The 19,054-nt window shown below is 41.9% G+C and overlaps 1 protein-coding gene across 1 annotated transcript in view; it reads right to left on the bottom strand.

Annotated features, from left to right (window-relative positions):
* LOC117669499 (connector enhancer of kinase suppressor of ras 2-like) overlaps nucleotides 1-19,054 on the bottom strand; it is a 392,766-nt gene that overhangs the window by 196,249 nt on the left and 177,463 nt on the right. Inside the window, exons 3-4 of the mRNA XM_060692093.2 lie at nucleotides 9,191-9,393; nucleotides 2,261-2,348 (exon numbers count right to left, since the gene is read on the bottom strand). Coding sequence (XP_060548076.2) covers nucleotides 2,261-2,348; nucleotides 9,191-9,393 — 291 coding nt within the window. The remainder of the gene's footprint in view (nucleotides 1-2,260; nucleotides 2,349-9,190; nucleotides 9,394-19,054) is intronic.

The following is a 19,054-nucleotide window of genomic DNA, read 5'->3' as shown; positions in this document are numbered from 1 at the left end:
TTTTAATCACTGGGAGGGAAAGAAGGAAGGAAGGAAGGGAGGGAGGGAGGGAAGGAAGGAAGGAAGGAAGGAAGGAAGGAAGGAAGGAAGGAAGGAAGGAAGGAAGGACAATAGCACTTCGACTTATATACCACTTCATAGTGCTTTACAGCCTTCTCTTAGCGATTGACAGAGTCAGCCTCTTGCCCCCAACAATCTGGGTTCTCCTTTTACCAACCTCAGAAGGATGGAAGGCTGAGTCAACCTTGAGCCAGTCAGGATTGAACTGCTGTCAGTTGGCAGAATTATCCTGAAATACTGCATTCTAACCACTGGGAAGGAAGGAAGGAAGGAAGGAAAGGAAGGAAGGAAGGAAGGAAGGAAGGAAGAAAGGCAGGCTCAGTCAACCTTGAGCCAGTCAGGATCAAACTGCTGGCAGTGGGCAGAATTAGCCCAATACTACAATGTAACCACTTGCAAGGAAGGGGAGGGGAGGGAGGGAGGGAGGGAGGGAAGGAGGAAGGAAGGAAGGAAGGAAGGAAGGAAGGAAGGAAGGAAGGAAGGAAGGAAGGCTCAGTCAACCTTGAGCCAGTCAGGATCAAACTGCTGGCAGTGGGCAGAATTAGCCCAATACTACAATGTAACCACTTGCAAGGAAGGGAAGGGAAGGGAGGGAAGGGGAGGGGAGAGGGAAGGAGGGAGGGAGGGAGGGAGGGAGGGAGGGAGGGAGGAAGGAAGGAAGGAAGGAAGGAAGGAAGGAAGGAAGGAAGGAAGGAAGGAAGGAAGGAAGGAAGGAAGGATCGAACTGCTGGCAGTGGGCAGAATTAGCCTGCATTCTCACCACTAGTTAGAAAGATCATTTTCAACCAATTGAAATGAGCTCTTTCAAATTTAGTGGTCAGGTTCGAAACAGAGCTTTTTTTTTTAAAAAAAAAAATACAACCATTTCAGAATCCCAATGCTGTACATTTCTACATATTAAAAACCTGAGGTGAAAAAAATAGAATGATTGGAATAACAAATGATTGGAATTAGTCTAAGATATCGTAGATGCGAGAAGATTTTTTTTTTTCATCTGACAGCCGTGCCTGCAGTAGCTGTATAGAATCACCAAACATGTAATTATTAAGCAAAGTTGCACAGAAAAACGAATCTATTAAAGTGTTTGTCAGTTGCATGGGGGAAAAAATGAGTACTTTTTTCATGTTTAAGAAAGAAAGAAAAAACCCAGAAAAGTTGGATGGAAGAGATTTATGATTACATAAATCCGGTCACAATTCAAGGTGTTGGTTATTACCTTTAAAGCCCTACATGGCTCAGGGCCAGGTTATCTTCGAGACCGCCTTCTACCGCATAGCTCCCAGCGACCGGTAAGATCCCACAGAGTTGGTCTCCTCTGGGTCCCGTCAGCTAAACAATGCTGGCTGGCGGGCCCGCAGGGGAGGGCCTTCTCTGTGGCTGCCCCAGCTCTCTGGAACCAGTTACCTCCTGAGGTCCGGACCATCCCCACCCTATTGGCCTTCCGAAAAGTTGTGAAGACCTGGCTTTTCCGGCAGGCCTGAGGCCGTTGATCTCACTCTTGCGATCTGGCGAGATCCGTCCATGAATGGTGTGAATGGGTTTTAATTGTTTTTAATGTTTTTAATTTTTAAATGTTCTTTTTTTAATTTGATTTATATGCCGCCCTTCTCCGGAGACTCAGGGCGGCTTACAATGCGTTAAGCAATAACCTTCATCCTTTTTGTATATTTATACAAAGTCAACTTATTGCCCCCACAAACTGGGTCCTCAATTTACCTACCTTAGAAAGGATGGAAGGCTGAGTCAACCTTGAGCCTGGCGAGATTCGAACCTGCAGTAATTGCAGACAGCTGGTCTTAATAACAGGGTGCTTTAGACCACTGTACTACCAAGGCTCTATTTATTAGGATTTTAAATGTATTGTGAGCCACCCTGAGTCTTAGGAGAGGGGCGGCATATAAACTGAATTAAATTGAATTGAATTGAAAAATTGAATTGATTAAAGATGCATACGACTGTCTCTTCTGCCCATGAAAATGTTTTTCTCTGACCAGTCAATACACTTGATTAATTTACAAAAATTTGTAGACGATCTTTCAGGATAATTACCTTTTCTGGGTTGAGTCTAACCCGAATAGCTAACTGATCCTCCTTTCGTTCAATTAACATCCATTATCCTTAGAGAGAAATGAAACCTGCTTATTTTGCCACCATGGAAACAATTTAAAAGGGATTTAGAAGAAGAGAAATTTACTCTTACCTGTTGAACAATGGTAGTGAGTTCCAAGCAGAGCTGAACAATGTTATTTTTCAGCAGCGAGTATTCTGTCACACTGACAAATGGGGACCTATGGAAAAGAGAGAATTTTAACATCTGAGTTCATTTATCACTGATAATTCCCGTAATAAGACAAGCTTTATAAACAATTCATCCTAGTCAACAAACGGTGAGGAATGAACCTTGAAAACACAGATTTGTTCCACTCTGGTGGAGTGTCAATAGAAACATGTCAAAATCATCGTCACCAAGAAGTTGGTTAGAAAAAGCTCTTAAGTAGTTTCACCTTTGCCTTCTGCAATATTGCATCGAGAATAGGCCTGCACCCCAGGTGAAAATCAGCTGGATTGGATTCCGAAGATAAATTCTGTGGGTTCAGTTGCAAATCTTCATAGCAGCCAGCCTAGGTTACAATACGAAGCCTTCTGCTACTGCTCCATAAGTGTGAGGGAGGGACTGAGTTAGTAGTGAGTTGCAAATTCCGTCGCTATGGGTTCGCTCGTGTGCAATGATTTTGTGCATGCACAGAAGCATCTGGGTAGGTGGGCGGAGCCTCCCATCACCGCTGCTACCAGTTTGCCTGATCCGGGGTGAACCGGTAGCAACCCACCACTGGACTGAGTGGATAGATCTGTTATTTTATTGGTTGGTTTTTATCCCACCTTTAACAGATTAACAGAGTTGGAAGGGACCTTGTAGGTCATCTAGTCCAACACCCCCCCCCCCAAGCAGGAGACCCTACACCATTTCTGACAAATGGCAGTCCAGTCCCTTCTTGAAAGCTTCCAGTGATGAAGCTCCACAACATCTGAAGACAAGCTCTTCCATGGGTTGATTGTTCTCACTGTCAGAAAAGTTCTCCTTATTGCCAGGTTGACTCTCTCCTTGTTCAGTTTCCATCCATTATTCCTTGTTTGGCCTTCGGGTGCTTTGGAGAATAGCTTGATCCACTCCTCTCGGTGGCAGCCCCTCAAATACTGGAACACTGCTATCATGTCTCCCCTGGTTCTTCATTAGAAGTCACTAGGGTTGACTAGGGTCTCCAACATCCCTTTCGACTGAACAGCAAATGTGGAATAAAACTGATTATTATTACCAAGATGGGTTGGGCTGAGAGAGTGATTGGCTGAAAGTCATCCAGTCAGCTTTCAAGTCCAAGGCAGGACTAGAATTTACATTCCTCTAAATGATTGGCTCAAAGTCACCCAGCTGGCTTTCATGTCCATGGCAGGATTAGAACTCACAGTCTTCTGGTTTCTAGACCCCCCACTTTAACTGCTACACCAAATGGGATCTTCCTATGTTAACTTCTCTTCCCAGAACCCTGCTGTTTGGTCAGTTATTTCAACTCTAGTGAAATATCCAGGACATCCTGGACATAAACTGTTTCAACTCCTACCCTCAAAACGATGCTATAGAACACTGCACACCAGAACAACTAGGCACAAGAACAGTTTTTTCCCCAAACGCCATCATTCTGCTTAACAAATAATTCCCTCAACACTGTCAAACTATTCACTAAGTCTGCACTACTATTCATCTTCTCATCTTCTCATCGTTCCCATCACCCATCTCTTCCCACTTATGACTGTTTGACTGTAACCTTGTTGCTGGTATGCTTACGATTTATAATGATATTGTTTCCTGATTGCTTATTTGTAACCTATGACTATCATTAAGTGTTGTACCTTATGATTCTTGATGGACGTATCTTTTATTTTATGTACACTTTATGTACACAACCAAAAGCGTATGCACCAAGACAAATTCCTTGTGTGTCCAATCACACTTGGCCAATAAAAATTCTATTCTATTCTATTCTATTCTATTCTATTCTATTCTATTCTATTCTATTCTATTCTATTCTATTCTACTCTACTCTACTCTACTCTACTCTACTCTACTTCTATTCTATTCTATTCTATTCTATTCTACTCTACTCTACTCTACTCTACTCTACTCTACTCTACTCTACTCTACTCTACTCCTATTCTATTCTATTCTATTCTATTCTATTCTATTCTATTCTATTCTATTCTATTCTATTCTATTCTATTCTATATCAGAACTATGGACTTATGAGCATTGTTTTGACTTTTCCCCCCCTTCAAATCACCAATTTTCGCCATTTTCTAAACTGTATCAATTATGATGATAATTGTTCTGCTTTCCAGGTGGAGGATATATAAGCTATCTTCAGAGGGGCAGTTGAGGACTCTTCCTTACCTAGGTTGGACTGCTGATATTGAGATATTTCCAGCACAACTGTCTACAATTCAGTTAATCCAATTAATCAACTGAATTAAACTAGTTCAATGAATTCAGTTGCAATCCTTCACTCTTAGGATTTCAGCTCACCTGGTAATGATAACATAGAAAGCACGCAGAGAACTTCCATTTGATTCCAAGAACAAATCCTTAAAGACTAATGCAAGAATTTTTGGAAGGAATAGATAGGTACCAATGCTTACCATGAAAAACTGTTATTTTCCCCCCCTTCAATTTAACAAATGGCAGTTCACCTTCCATGATCAATTGCAGCTTATCAACCCTCCTGAAGAGTAGATAAGGTAGCTCTCAGCTGCTTCTGGGTAGCCCATAAATCTGACCACTTCAAGTCTGTCTGGATTTGCAGTTTCAAACTGGATGGTGCTAAAAATATCCAGTCCCGTTAATTTTTCTCTTAGCAATGCCACAGAGGAAAGGAGTAAAATCTCCCTTCCAGATGTTTTTCAGAAAATGCACGTCTGTTTTCTTCAATGGCCATCACTTACCTTCTTTTGCATTCTGTGGCTTAATCAAATCTAATTAGTTTATCCCAGATGGAAGATGGAAGAAGAGCCTTGGTGGTGCAGCGGACTAAGTGCTGTTAAAGTAGCACTTAGCTGCCAGCTGCCTGCAATTAGTGCGAGTTCAAATCTCACCAGGCTCCAGGTTGACTCAGCCTTCCATCCTTCCGAGGTAGGTAAAATGAGGACCCGGATTGTGGGGGGCAATAAGATGACTTTGTAGAAACATCGCTTATGGGGGGGGGCAAAAGCCCTAATAAGCAGGTATATACAAAAGAATGAAGGCTATTGCTATAAGTGCATTGTAAGCTGCCCTGAGTCTTCGGAGGAGGGCGGCATATAAATTGAACTAATAAATAAATAAGTAAGTAAGTAAGTAAGTAAGTAAGTAAGTAAGTAAGTAAGTAAGTAAGTAAGTAAATAAATAAATAAATAAATAAATAAATAAATAAATAAATAAGGTGCGATGTATGGATAAGGGCTCACACTTTGATGCTCTTCCTCAAAATCTTGAAGTAATAGTTTAAGCAAACAGCAGAACAGGGTTGAAGAGACTTGGAGGACTTCTGGTCCAACCTCCTGCTCAAGCAGGAGACCCCGTACCATTCCATATAAATGGTTGTCCAATCTGTTCTTGAAAACCTCCAGTGATGAAACAACCACAACTTCTGGAGATAAGTCATTCCACTGATTAATTGGTTTATGCAAATAGGAAAATGTCTTGAATTAACCAACCCAAAACTCCTGGTGACTGCCTGAACCCGTCCCTGCAGTTTTCTTGGCAAAGTTTTTTAGCCATGGTTTGGAAGGGACCTTGGAGGTCTTCTAATCCAGCCCCCTGCTCAAACAGGAGAACCTATATCAGGGGTCAGCAACCTGTGGCTCTGGAGCCGCATGTGGCTCTTTCATCCCTCTGCTGCAGCTCCCTGTGGCTCAAAATATGCGTCACAACTGCCAATGTGTGACACCTGCCGGCACATGATTTATTGAGCTTTTCGACTCCCAGTAAGCCAACCATGGATAAATCCAAGAAAAGTAAAGTTTCAGAAGAAAACAGAATGTTTAATTCGACTACATATGCTAGTTTTGTGGCCTCTCAGGAAATAGTCAGGCACAGGAAGGGTTTTGTGGCTCCCGGTGTTTTCTTTTCTGTGGGAAATGGGTCCAAATGGCTCTTTGAGTGTTTAAGGTTGCAGACCCCTGATCTATACCATCTCAGACAAGGTCTCTTCTTAAAAACATCCAGTGATGGATGTTTCACAATTTCTGAAGGCAAGCTGTTCCGCTGGTTAATTGTCCTCACTGTTAGGAAGTTTCTTCTAAATTCCAGGTTGCTTCTCTCTTGGATTAGTTTCCAACCATTATTTCTTCTTTGTCTTGCTTTCTCCTTCTTAGGGCTAAGACAATTCTCCCAGCTAGCTTTTTGCCTAAGGCAGGACCAGAACTCACTGTCTCCCGGTTGCTAGCCTGACCCCTTAACATCCCACCCCCCAAACTGACTGTCTAATGAGCTTTTAGCAATTTAAATTCTGACTTATAAATAGTTATCCACTTCTAATTATACAACTGCTGCATAGGATTGGAATTGTGATTGGAAAGTCCAGTAAATCATCACCATCATCATTTTTCAGAGAGAACTATGCATGCAAAAGATGTCAAGTTCAATCCATAACATTTCGAGTTAAGGTTGGAACAATTCCAACTTCAAACCCTGGAGAATTGCCAACAATAGTATTAGAGTCAGGAACTGTGTTCCCAAAACTTGATAATTTCCAAAAATGTGAACTTCAAGTCCCAGAATGTTAAGCAATGGACAGCCTGGCTGGGTCCACATCAGGGGTGAAATCCAGCAGGTTCTGAAGAACTGGTAGCGGAAATTTTGAGTAGTTTGGAGATCTGGCAAATGCCACCTCTGGCTGGTCCCAGAGTGGGCTGGGAATGGAGATCTTGCAGTATCCTTCCCCTGGAGTGGGGAGGGAATGGAGGTTTTGCAGTATCCTTTCCCTGGAGTGGGGAGGGAATGGAGGTTTTGCAGTATCCTTTCCCTGGAGTGGGGAGGGAATGGAGGTTTTGCAGTATCCTTCCCCTGCCACGCCCACCAAGTCACACCATGCCCACCAAGCCACGGCCACAGAACCGGTAGTAAAAAAATTTGAATTTCACCACTGGTCCACATAGTTGGGAACTCATGGTTGGGAATAACAGAATAACAGAGTTGAAAGGACCCCTTGAGGTCTTCTAGTCCAACCCCCTGTTCAAGCAGGAGACCCCATATCCTTTCCTACAAGTAGCTGTCCAATATCTTCTTAAAAACTCCCAGAGATGGAGCACCCACAACTTCTGAAGGCATCCCACTGATTAATTGTTCTGTCAGGAAATTTCTCCTTATTTCTAGGTTGCTTCTCTCCTTGATTAGTTTCTAATCATTGTTTCTTGTCTTTCCTTTGGAGAGTAGCTTGACCCCCTCTTTTTTGTGGCAGCCCCTCAAATATTGGAATCCTGCTATCATGTCACCCCAGTCCTTCTGTTTTTTATACAATATGAAATGTGTGTGTGTGTGCAAAGTCTGTTATGTGTGGAGGAATGATTGATGAAGATGATGGTGGAACTTGCAGAGATGGCTAAATTAGCTTCTTTGATTGGAGAAAAAACAGTTATCTACAGATGCATTTAGAAACAGATGCATTTAGGAACTGTGCTTTTGATGATTAGAAAAAATAAATAAATACTCCAGATAATAGTAAAGAGGGCATTCTTTTGTAATCATAGATTAAGAGATAATGTTGTAATTATACTTATTTATTAGATTTTATCCCTCTTTATTACTTTAGAAGTAACTCAAGATGGCAAACATCATTAATACTCCTTCCTCCTCCTATTTTCCGTATAATATCTACCCCAAATAATTAGTGAGTTGGGGAGAGAGAGAAGGAGGGAGGGAGGGAGAGGGAGGAAGGGAGGGAAGGGGGAGAGAGAAAGAGATCATAGATGAAAAGGTAATTTTGTAATTATACTTATTTATTAGATTCCTTCCTCCTCCTATTTTCCCTATAATATCTACCCCAAGTAACTAGTGAGTTGGGGAGAGAGAGAGGGATGGAGGGAGAGGGAGAGAGAGAGGGAGGGAGAGAAAGGAGGGGGAGGGAGGGGGAGAGAGAGAGGGAGAGAGGGAGATGGGGAGAGAGAGGAAGGGAGAGAGAGGGAGAGAGAGAGAGAAGGAGGGAGGGAGAGGTAGAGGGGGAGAGGGAGGGAGGGAGAGAGAGAAAGAGATCATAGATGAAGAGGTAATTTTGTAATTATACTTATTTATTAGATTTTATTACTTTAGAAGTAACTCAAGATGGCAAACATCACTAATACTCCTTCCTCCTATTTTCCCTATAATACCTACCACAAATAACTAGTGAGTTGGGGAGAGAGAAAGGGAGAGGGAGAGAGAGGGAGGGAGAGAGAGGAAGGGGGAGAGAGAGGGGGAGGGAAAAAGGGAGGGAGAGGGAGGGAGGGAGAGTGGGGGAGAGAAAGGGAGAGGGAGGGAGGGAGGGAGGGTGAGAGAGGGGGAGGGAGAGGGAGGGAGGAAGGGAGAGAGAGGGGGAGGGAGAGAGAAAGGGAGAGGGAGGGAGGGAGAGAGAGGGGGAGGGAGAGAGGGAGGGGGAGAGGGAGGGAGAGAGGGAGGGACGGAGGGAGGGAGAGAGGGAGATTGGCCTAAAGTCACTCAGCTGGCATTCATGCTTAAAGTGGGACTAGAACTCCCAGTCTCCTGCAAAGGAAATTGGAAGTTCCTCCTGCCTATGTCTTTTTATTTTTTCTTTCTGTATTTCCCATTTTTTCTTTCTTCTTCCTTTATTTACTGCCTTTGCTCTTATCACTTTGTGTTTCTCTTTATGTTCTTTGTCAAACTTTTAATTAACATTTATGAAAGAAAAGTACAAGATTTCAAATCTAGCCCCCCCAACTCCAAAAGGGCAGCTCGTTCTAACATCCAAATACTAATATATATATATATATATCCACCAGTCGTGAACGAAATTGCCAAAGGGCAAATGGAATGCTGAAGACAGAAGGAGAGAACTGCATTTGTTCCTTAAAAAAAATAAATAAATAAACAGTATTCAAACTCAATTACCTGTCTAACCAGGCAAGCAAATTTTTGGCAGCACCGATCAAGTCAACGACGGAGGTAAGGAAATCATTTGGCAATCTTCGGGAGGCTCGTCCATCATAATGACCGCTCCTCCTTCTACCTGTGATGAAGTTTTGAAGATTTTTGGCGGATGCATTCAGCTTGTGGGAAAGTGTTCTCAAATTTTCAGTCTCCAAGCCATAGTTCTGAAAGCAAGAGAAAAATTGGACACATTAAATAAGAAAAAGGAAAAGGAAAAGGAAAAGAAAAAGAAAAAGAAAAAAGGAAGGGGAAGGAAGGAAGGAAGGAAGGAAGGAAGGAAGGAACGAAGGAAGGAAGGAAGGAAGGAAGGAAGGAAGGAAGGAAAAAACCCACTTCAGATAAGTTGACCCAGCTTTCATTTTGCACCAATTTCAAGCCACAAAAATACCCAATGCATTTTAAATATATAGGTAGGTCTTCCTTTTCTTATGACCACAATCGAACTCAAAATTTCTGTTGCTGGGCCAGGCAGTTGTTAAGCGAGCTTTGCCCCATTTTACAACCTCTTTTTTTTGCCACAGTTGTTAAATGAATCATGTGGCTGTTAAATGAATCTGGCTCCCGCCTTTGTTTGGAAACGACTGAGTTATTTTAGTAAATTTAAGTTTTGTATAGACTTTGTGTGGGCTGTGTTCTTTGGGGTCTGTAGCTGGGGCAGAGCAGTGACTACTATTTTGAGATCACCCAGGAGCAAAATACAGGACACAGAGGTTTGTTTTACAAACAGTGATTTATATACAAGAATTCTATATACAGACATACAAGTGGTAGGCACATACCAGGCAAGCAATCATTCTTCAACTCTACACGGAGAACTACAATGCAGATACATGAGGAGAGAGAGAGAGAGAGATGCCCTCTAATGGCCTCCCTTATATAGACAGCTTCTTAAAGGGCATGACTGCTGACTCATCTGCAGTCTTGAAGGGGTGGTCAGCTTTAAATCACCATTAGCCTGACACATTGCACGTGTGTGTGGATGGCACACACAAGCGAGTAAATTGCTGTGTTTTGTGACGTCGCACGCGCTCACATTTTCGGGGCCGGGCAAATTGGTTGCTATGGTATGTGAATCCCACATCTGACATTTTATTAATCCAGCATATGAACTGTTCTGTTTAAATTTGCCACAACAGTTGCTACAGCTAGTGATTTATGACTTATTGATGTTGGTTTGCAGTCACTGACTTAAGAAAAGGGATAAAAGCCTTAATAAGAGCCGAGGTGGCGCAGTGGTTAGAGTGCTGTACTGCAGCTATTTCAGCTGACTGCTAGTTCAGCAGATCAGCAGATCAAATCTCACCGGTTCAAGGTTGACTCAGCCTTCCATCCTTCCGAGGTGGGTAAAATGAGGACCCAGTTTGTGGGGGCAATAAGCTGACTTTGTATAAAAAAGAACACTGCTTAGGGGGGCCCAAAAGCCCTACTAAGCAGGTAAATACAAAAGTATGAAGGCTATTGCTTAATGCATTGTAAGCCGCCCTGAGTCTCCGGAGAAGGGCGGCATGTATAAATCGAACTAATAAATAACTAAATATTGGATGGATATCTATTTTGCAATTTCTCAGCCACCTGCAAAAGAGGTGCTCTTTCTAGTCTTTTGAGAGAAGTTTGAGAATTCCTCCTCTATTTCTTTTGTTGGTGATGTCTCAGAGTATATTACCTAGGGAAGAGTCATTCAAAAGCTTGCAACTCACCATAAATATAAGCTATGGTTTGTACGTTTTGATGGGCAGTTCCCTAGGATTTGACAGAAAAGTGACAGGATCAGCGATGCTAAGTCTCAATAAAGGAGAATGTTTGGAGCTCAGAGTTGAAATGAGGGTGCTCATTTGGTGCTCTCTGAGCTTGCTTGTTTTCTTGCAGATGTTTCATTACTCAAACTAAGTAACATCACCTGTGCTAGAGAGGAGGGGGGAGGGGGAGAGGGGAGGGGAGAGACGGAGGAGGAGGAGGAGAAGGAGAAGAAGAGGAAGAGGAAGAAGAGGAGGAGGAGGAAGAGGAGGAGGAAGAGGAGGAGGAGGACTGTGGGGTCCTTGGTGTTCTCTGAGTTTGGTAGTTTTCTTCCAGATGGAGGAGGAGGAGGAGGAGGAGGAGGAGGAGGAGGAGGAGGAGGAGGAGGAGGAGGAGGAGGAGGAGAAGAAGAAGAAGAAGAAGAAGAAGAAGAAGAAGAAGAAGAAGAAGAAGAAGAAGAAGACGACGAAGACTGTGGGGTCCTGAGCTTGCTTGTTTTCTTGCAGATGTTCCATTACCCAAACAAGGTATCACCATCAGTGCTAGTAATGAGTGTAGTTTGCTGACAATTTATATTCTGGTGGCTTGCCTTGTCGGTGATGGTGGGGGAGGTCTTAGACTTAGAGATTCTTTGGTTGGGTTGTTTACTGTTGGCTTCTTTGACAGTTTCTTGATTGGGGTCTTGTTTACTTGATTGATGGTCTGGAAGTTAATCTATGGTGATCTGGGTGTTGAGAGCTGGTTGGGGTATGTTTGTTTGTTTATTTGTTCTCTTTTTGGCTGCTAATTTTCTCTTTTGCATAGTCTATAGATGTTGTTAATGTCTATGCTGGCTTTTATTGATGGCTAATTTGTCAAAGTTTGTCAAAGGCTTCCAGAAATTCCCTGGTGTTTTTGGACTTGGCTTGGTCTAGGATGGTCATATTTCCCAATTGAAACTAGGGTTAAGCCTCTCTACATTTTGTGAAATTAAACAATGTCCATCATGTCTTCTGGCTGCTACAGTAGTGGCCAAAATTGTGGAAACCTTTTGGGAAAAGTGTATTTTTGAGGTTTGATGGCTAATAATATCACTTTTTTTGGGGGGGGAGTTTCAAGATAATCCTATTCCACTGCTGGAATGGCCTGGGAATAGCCCAGACCTTCACCCAATTGAAAATCTATGGAGCCAACTAAAGAAAGTTGTTAGTCAGAAGCAACCCAGCAATAAAATCCAGTTAATAGAAGCCATCATTCAATCTTGGTTTCACATTGTAACAGCTGCAGAACTCAAAGACTTGGTTCACTACATGGGAAGATGTTGTAAGGTGGTAATTCATGATAAAGGTTACCCAACTAAGGATTAGCTAACGTGATCATTTTTGTATATGTCATTTTTTCTATGGTGATAATTTTTGTACAATATAGCTCATTTTTTCTACATGTTTCACTTTTCTTCTGTATACTGTAACTGCTATTATAGGAGCAAATCCTTCATAAAAGTTATTGCAGTACGTTCTTGATTAAATTATCTTTCCATTGATATATAATTTTATGGTACTACTCCAAAAAAAAAAAAAAAGCGGTGTTATTAGCTAGTTTTAGAAAATAACTTTCCCCAAAAGGTTTCCACAATTCTGGCCACTACTCTAGTTGCTGTTTGTGGATGAATTCTGCCAGCCTTCCACCTTTTTCTCCTGCTGCTAAGTCTGCTGCGATAGAAAATATTGTTGCGAGAGCTCTTTCTCCAAAGAGGGAAAGGTGTTGGTTGTTTCCCGCGCTGAGAAGGTAGCACATCGGACAAGAAGCGGGAGACTGTAGGGAAAATTGTTATCTGTTGCTATGTTTTTATTTCCCCCTTTGCTTCTCAGTTAAACACGAGGCGACCGCGAGATCCTTTTACAAAACATGGGAAAATGTTAAGTGTCTCTCCGTGTCACTGCAAACAAAAACAGGGAGGGGAATGTAAAAAGCCACTGTGTCAAAAGGCAACAGTGCTGTGGGAATCAGGTTGAATCAGAAGGCTACCTTAAAACCCACAAATGCGACAATACTTTTTGCAGTTCTGCTGTAAAATAAGGCCAGTCGTCTTATCAGTGGTGGGTTCCTCCCAGTTCCGCCGAGCCAGTAGCGGTGATGATATGACGTCACCGAACCGGTCCTGCCCCCCCACCCCCCTGATTATGTTTCCCTTTTATTGGCCCCATCCCCAATCTATTGCTGCCTCCTGAGTCCTAGCTGATGGCTAGAGGGAAAAAACCTGTTTAAACTCTTGCCGCGGGGCTTCAAAGAGCCACCCTACGACTGATCAGTGGTAAAAGGCAGTTTAGTGGTAGACCGGTACCTCCAAAAACAAATGAATAGACCGGTGCCTGCAAAAATAAATGGGTAGACCAGTGCCTGCAAAAATACATGAGTAGACCGGTACAGCTCTGCAAGCAGTTAATAGCCTGGTAGACCAGTACCTCTGCTAAATCCTAAAGAATTGTCACATGACCATCAAGCCACGCCCACAAAATAAGTCACGCCCACAGAACCGGTAGTAAAAAATTTTAGAACCCACCCCTGGATCTTATGGTGTTTTGTTTTGATGTGTCTTGTTGAGTCTCTGGCTTCTAATAAAGTCATCCATCCATCCATCCACCCACCCACTATCTGTTCACTGATCTATTGTAGATGTTTCTCTAAAAGATTCCTCTGGTGTTTTCCTATTGTAGCCAATCATAGAGCTTCATTCCAACTGCCTGGTATCTAATTTATTGATATTAGTCAGCGGTGGGTTTCTAATATTCTTACCACCCGTTTGCCGCGCGTGCGCACGCTCGCTTGGCGTGCATGCGCGCCTTCTAAGCTTGTGCACAGCCTCAAAAACACGCCTAAATAGGACGTCATAGAGCCAGGGTGGCAATCTCCGCCCGAGCAATCTCCGCCCGAACCGGTACGAACCAGCTGAATACCTCTGCTACTAGCCAATTGATTTGTCTGTGTTCTGGTCATTTCTATCACATCTCAGTCCTCTACGTAAATAACAGAATAACAGAGAGTTGGAGTTCTTCTAGTCCAAACATCTGCACAAGCTCAAGCCGGAGACCCTATACCAGGGGTCAGCAACCTGCGGCTCTGGAGCCGCATGTGGCTCTTTCGCCCCTCTGCTGTGGCTCCCTGTCACTCAGAATATGCATCACAACTGCCAATGTGCCGGCACACAATTTATTGACTTTTCAATCCCCGGTGGGCCAACCATGGATAAATCCAAGAAAAGAAAAGTTTCAGAAGAAAACAGAACGTTTAATTCGACTACATATGCTAGTGTCAGCATCCCAGCACTGACATATATAAAGAGGGGAGAAGCTTGAACTTTTGTCTACTAAATCCCTTTGAAGATTCTGTCTCCTCGGAGATGGGAGAGGGGGGGAGACATTCCTGTGATCTGACGAAGAAGAGATCAGGAAAGTGACTTGGAAGATAGCCAATGAGAAGCAGAGAACTGGGAATCGGAAAGGGAGGGATTGGGGGGCAAAGGTCAGTACTGACCGCGAAAGAGCCAGGATCAGATCGCTGTGCTCAAATAAAGAGAAAATTTCCTTAAAGATCGGCAGTTTGGAAATTCATTTATTTTGAGATAGCATTGAAACCTGACAGCTAGTTTTATGGCCGTTCAAGAAATAGTCAGGCACGAGAAGGGTTTTGTGGCTCCCGGTGTTTTCTTTTCTGTGGAAAATGGGTCCAAATGGCTCTTTGAGTGTTTAAGGTTGCAGACCCCTACCCTATACTATTTCAGATGAACGGTTGCCCAATCTCTTCTTAAAAACCTCCAGTGTTGGAGCACCAATTTCTGGCAACAAGCCATTCCACAAATTAATTGTTCTAGGTTTCAGGAAATTTCTCCTTAGTTCTAGGTTGTTTCTCTCCTTGATTAGTTTCCACCCACAGCTTCTTTTCCTGCCTTCAGATGATGAACAGGGAGGCCACCCTGGAGCACAGCAGTCAACACTGCTCTCATATTTTAGTTTCTTTTTAGATGGTACAGAACATTCTCCTTTTACTAAAGATCCTTCCATGAAGAGGATAGAGGCAGTTATTTGGTCTGTAATCTTTTTTTTTTTTTTGCTATGTTAATTTGATAGTACACGATTCTTGTCTTTGAAATGAGATTCGCCATCTGATCTCGCAGAGGGTAACACTCCAAGGACTCAGGAAGTGAACTGCACACACATCTAAAGCTGCTTCAGTAGGAACTGTGTTATTTCCTCCTAGAAGTGTATCTAGAGATGTTCACAAAGCAGGGAAATTATCAGACCAATTAAGATTATAATATAACAGTGGAATGTTTACGTGTTGAAGCTGATTAAGATTCTAATCTGAATTAGCTTCAGCATGTAAACATTCCACTGTTGGCTAACAATGAACAATTAACAGTAAGACTGAGAGAATGAAAACTAATTCAGGAGAACTCCTAAAATCCTAGTTAAAAGCAAACAAACCTTCAAATATGGAACAATATCAGATCACACTTGTAATTTACAAAGTGCAATGCAATGGTTTGATCCAACATTAAACTGAGCCTCAAATTAAACAAACCACATTATCCCACTTCTCAATCTGCAGTTGTAATATTAATACTTTTGGCAAGCGTCGTTGTTAGGTATGTTGGCCATGGATCCATCGCCTTGTTTTAATTTTGGACTGAGTCACTGTAATTTAATATTGCTAAGTTTCTTGTATTTCCACTGTTCATTGTGGAAACTGTTTCATGTATAATCCATTTATTATTATTTTTTGGTAAAGTGATATATAGAAAACTTAACCCTACAAGACTGGCTAAAATTCATCCGAAAAACAATTCACTATGTTGGAAGTGTAAAAACGCACAGGGTACTTTTTACCATTTATGGTGGACGTGCCCGGCGGCGAAGAAATTTTGGTCCAACATCAAAAAATGGCTGGAACAAATTACAAAGCTGCAAATAGAGAAAAAACCAGAAACCTTTCTGCTAGGAATTTTTGCAAAAACATATCTTAAAGAAATAAAATATTTGTTGATACATATTCTAATGGCAGCGCGGATAATATACGCTAAAAATTGGAAGCAGGAGAGAATCCCAACGAAAGAAGAAATAATAGACAAAATCACTCAATGCGCCGAAAAGGATAGGCTAACAAAAGAGTTAAAGGAAAAAGAAGAGACAGAGTACTACAAAGTATGGGATAAGTGGTACCAATGGTATAACACTACCATTGAAGAAATACAAATAGAAGAAGGATAGAAATGTAAACATGTATATAAATAATCTCCTATAGGCAGATAAATCGGTAGTAGGAAACCTAAAAATAGAGGTATAAACTTATTTTTACTACGAAGGGGGGAATTCTTAGGAAATTACTAGAGGGGAGAGGGGGAAATAGAAAAAAGAAAGTATTAGGTTAAGATTAAGGGGAATGAGTATAATTGTATTAACTGAAAGACCAACACGAAACAATGCTTCAAAAGATTAACTTATTTATATGTTGTTTGTTATGTAAATGTAAATGTTTTTTATAGATGTTTTATATGTGTTTTAATAAAGTTTATAAATTAAAAAAAACCCAAAAACTTAACCCTGGCTTCATCACTGGAGGCTTTCAAGAAGAGATTGGACTGCCATTTGTCAGAAATGGTGTAGGGTTTCCTGCTTGGGCAGAGGGTTGGACTAGAGTCCCTTCCAGCTCTTGTTAATCTGGCTAAATTTGTACGGGAAATTTTAATCAACTGTCCCCAAATGCCCTTTTACCAAGCAAGAATTTGCAAAAACCTGCCTTTATTTCTCCTGTATTTCTCCCTGTTACCAAATGTAACCCCGTGTGGTTTCAGAATGCTTTCTAATGCCCATATAGTCTCTTAGAGAAAATGGCAGAAGAGATTATCTTTAAAAGAATTTTATTGAATCATAGATCCAGGAAGAATCTTGAAGATCATCTGCTTAAACCCCCATTTCATGAAATATCTGCAACACAGGATGAATCTTCATCTCCTAGGACAGTGATGGCAAACCTTTTCGGCACCGAGTACCAAAAAGGTCATGCAGAAACTTCTCGCCCTCGCGCTCATCAACGCTGCACTCTGGAAAAGCAGAACTTCCAGGTTCTAATGCACATATGCCAGGGGTGGGTTCTACTTATCTTTACTACCAGTTCGCAATGGGACCATGTGCTCGCTTCGCTTGTGCTCATGCGCTCGTTTTTGCACATGTGCAGAAGCTTCCTGATGACGTCTGGGTGGTGAGCGGAGCCTCCCACCGGTTTTACTACTGGTTCTTGTGAACCGGTCCGAACTGGGGGCAAGCCACCACTGACATGTGCACCTGATTATCAGCTGGCCAGCACAGATGCGCAGGCCAGTTTTTGGCACTGCTCCGCACGCAAAGGGATCATGCTCCAGAAAAGCCAAACGTTTGGATTCTGGTGCACATACACACCCAACAATCAGCTGGTCAATGCTCATACGCACACCGGTTTTCGGCATTGCCATGCGCACGAAGGACAGTTGATTATTGCGTGCATGCACGGCAAAAACCCGGAAGACAAACAGGCAAGGCCGCACGTGCCGGGTGACATGGCTTCATATGCCACTTTGGGCACGCGTGCCATAGGCTTGCCATCACGGTCCTAGGAAGATCTGTGGAAACTCGTTCCCAAGTATGCCAACCAGCAGTTCTTTGCCGAATGGAACGGTAATGTGAAATGCAACAACGCTTGCATTGTTAAATGAGATGTAAAAAAGGAAAGAAGAGTAAAGCAGGAAACAGGGTGCTGAAGTAATCCTCCTATGTCAGGTGTGCTTCATGCCCCATCAACCTTGTCACTCCACAACAGATTTTAATTGGGTAATGATGATAATCATCTATTCCCCAGGCAGAAGATGGAGATATCCAAGTAGGAAGCAACTGAACCCAACACGATCTAATTTTCACAATGTCTTCATACAGACATCCACTTCTTTGTCATTTAATTTATTTATTTTCTTTGCAGGGAAAACATCTTGTGGAAATACTCCGATGTCAAGCTGGCATTGTTACTAAGGGGCAGTTCCCCATCTACTAATTCCTAGAACTTTTTTATTCTGAGCTTCGGTCAAGTGAAGGATGTTGGTGCTTGTCAGGATATATATATATTTTTTTGCAAAAGCAAATTTTTATTTTAAAACAAAAATAAAACATAAAACCGTCATCATTCCAAACAACTACAGACAGTGTATCGATCGATTAACATCCTTTTGTGCTCAATCCCATTTTCAAAATATCAATATATGACCAAAGCTTATTTTCATAAAGAAATATTTCACTTATTTTATCTCAACTTCCACTTCATATTTCATATTTATCTCCATATTTTATTATCTATCCATTGATAAAATAAATCCCATATCAAACAATATTGTTTATCTTCCTGTTCTCTTATTTCAAATGTCAATTTGCTCATTTCAGCACAGTCCATCATTTTCTTAATAACTTCTTCATCAGTAGGTAACTTTTCTCCTTTCCAATTTTTAGCAAATACATTTCTAGCCGCTGTTAAAACATTCACAATTAAGTATTGCAGTTCTTTATTATATGTCTCTGGTAGGATCCCTAATAAAAATATCTCTGGTTTAAAGTCAATATGTCTCTTTATCATTTTTTCCAACCACATGTGTATAGTCCAATATCTCTTAGCTTCTGCGCATGTCCACCACATATGGTAATAAGATCCTGGAGTCTGATGACACTTCCAACATTTCTCCAATTTATTCTTGAACATTCTGGCTATCCTCATCGGGGATCTATCCTTGTCAGGATATTTAAAGGACAACAGAACAAAGCTTCGCCTAATCTTCTCAAATGAAATCTGGAATCTCCATCCTTGAGGAAGATTATAGTTCACCTCCTAGGGAGGACAACCAAATTTTCTTGGAAGATTTCCAACTTTTAGTCTTTTGGACTTGATAAAACTATAGTAGATCTTAATAGAGATAAGGTTTATGGTACATGGATTTACCCCTCCACGACAGACCTTCAACATTCCAGTGGGTACATCTGCTGTAATTGATCCCATCCACCTTGTCCTCTTCTTCCCTTCCATTCTGTCTTTCCCAGC

Source organism: Pantherophis guttatus, chromosome 12 (genome assembly GCF_059756535.1).
Source record: "Pantherophis guttatus breed Tessera chromosome 12, ASM5975653v1, whole genome shotgun sequence".
NCBI classification, from domain to species: domain Eukaryota; kingdom Metazoa; phylum Chordata; class Lepidosauria; order Squamata; family Colubridae; genus Pantherophis; species Pantherophis guttatus.
This window is presented reverse-complemented; position numbering and strand designations above follow the sequence as displayed.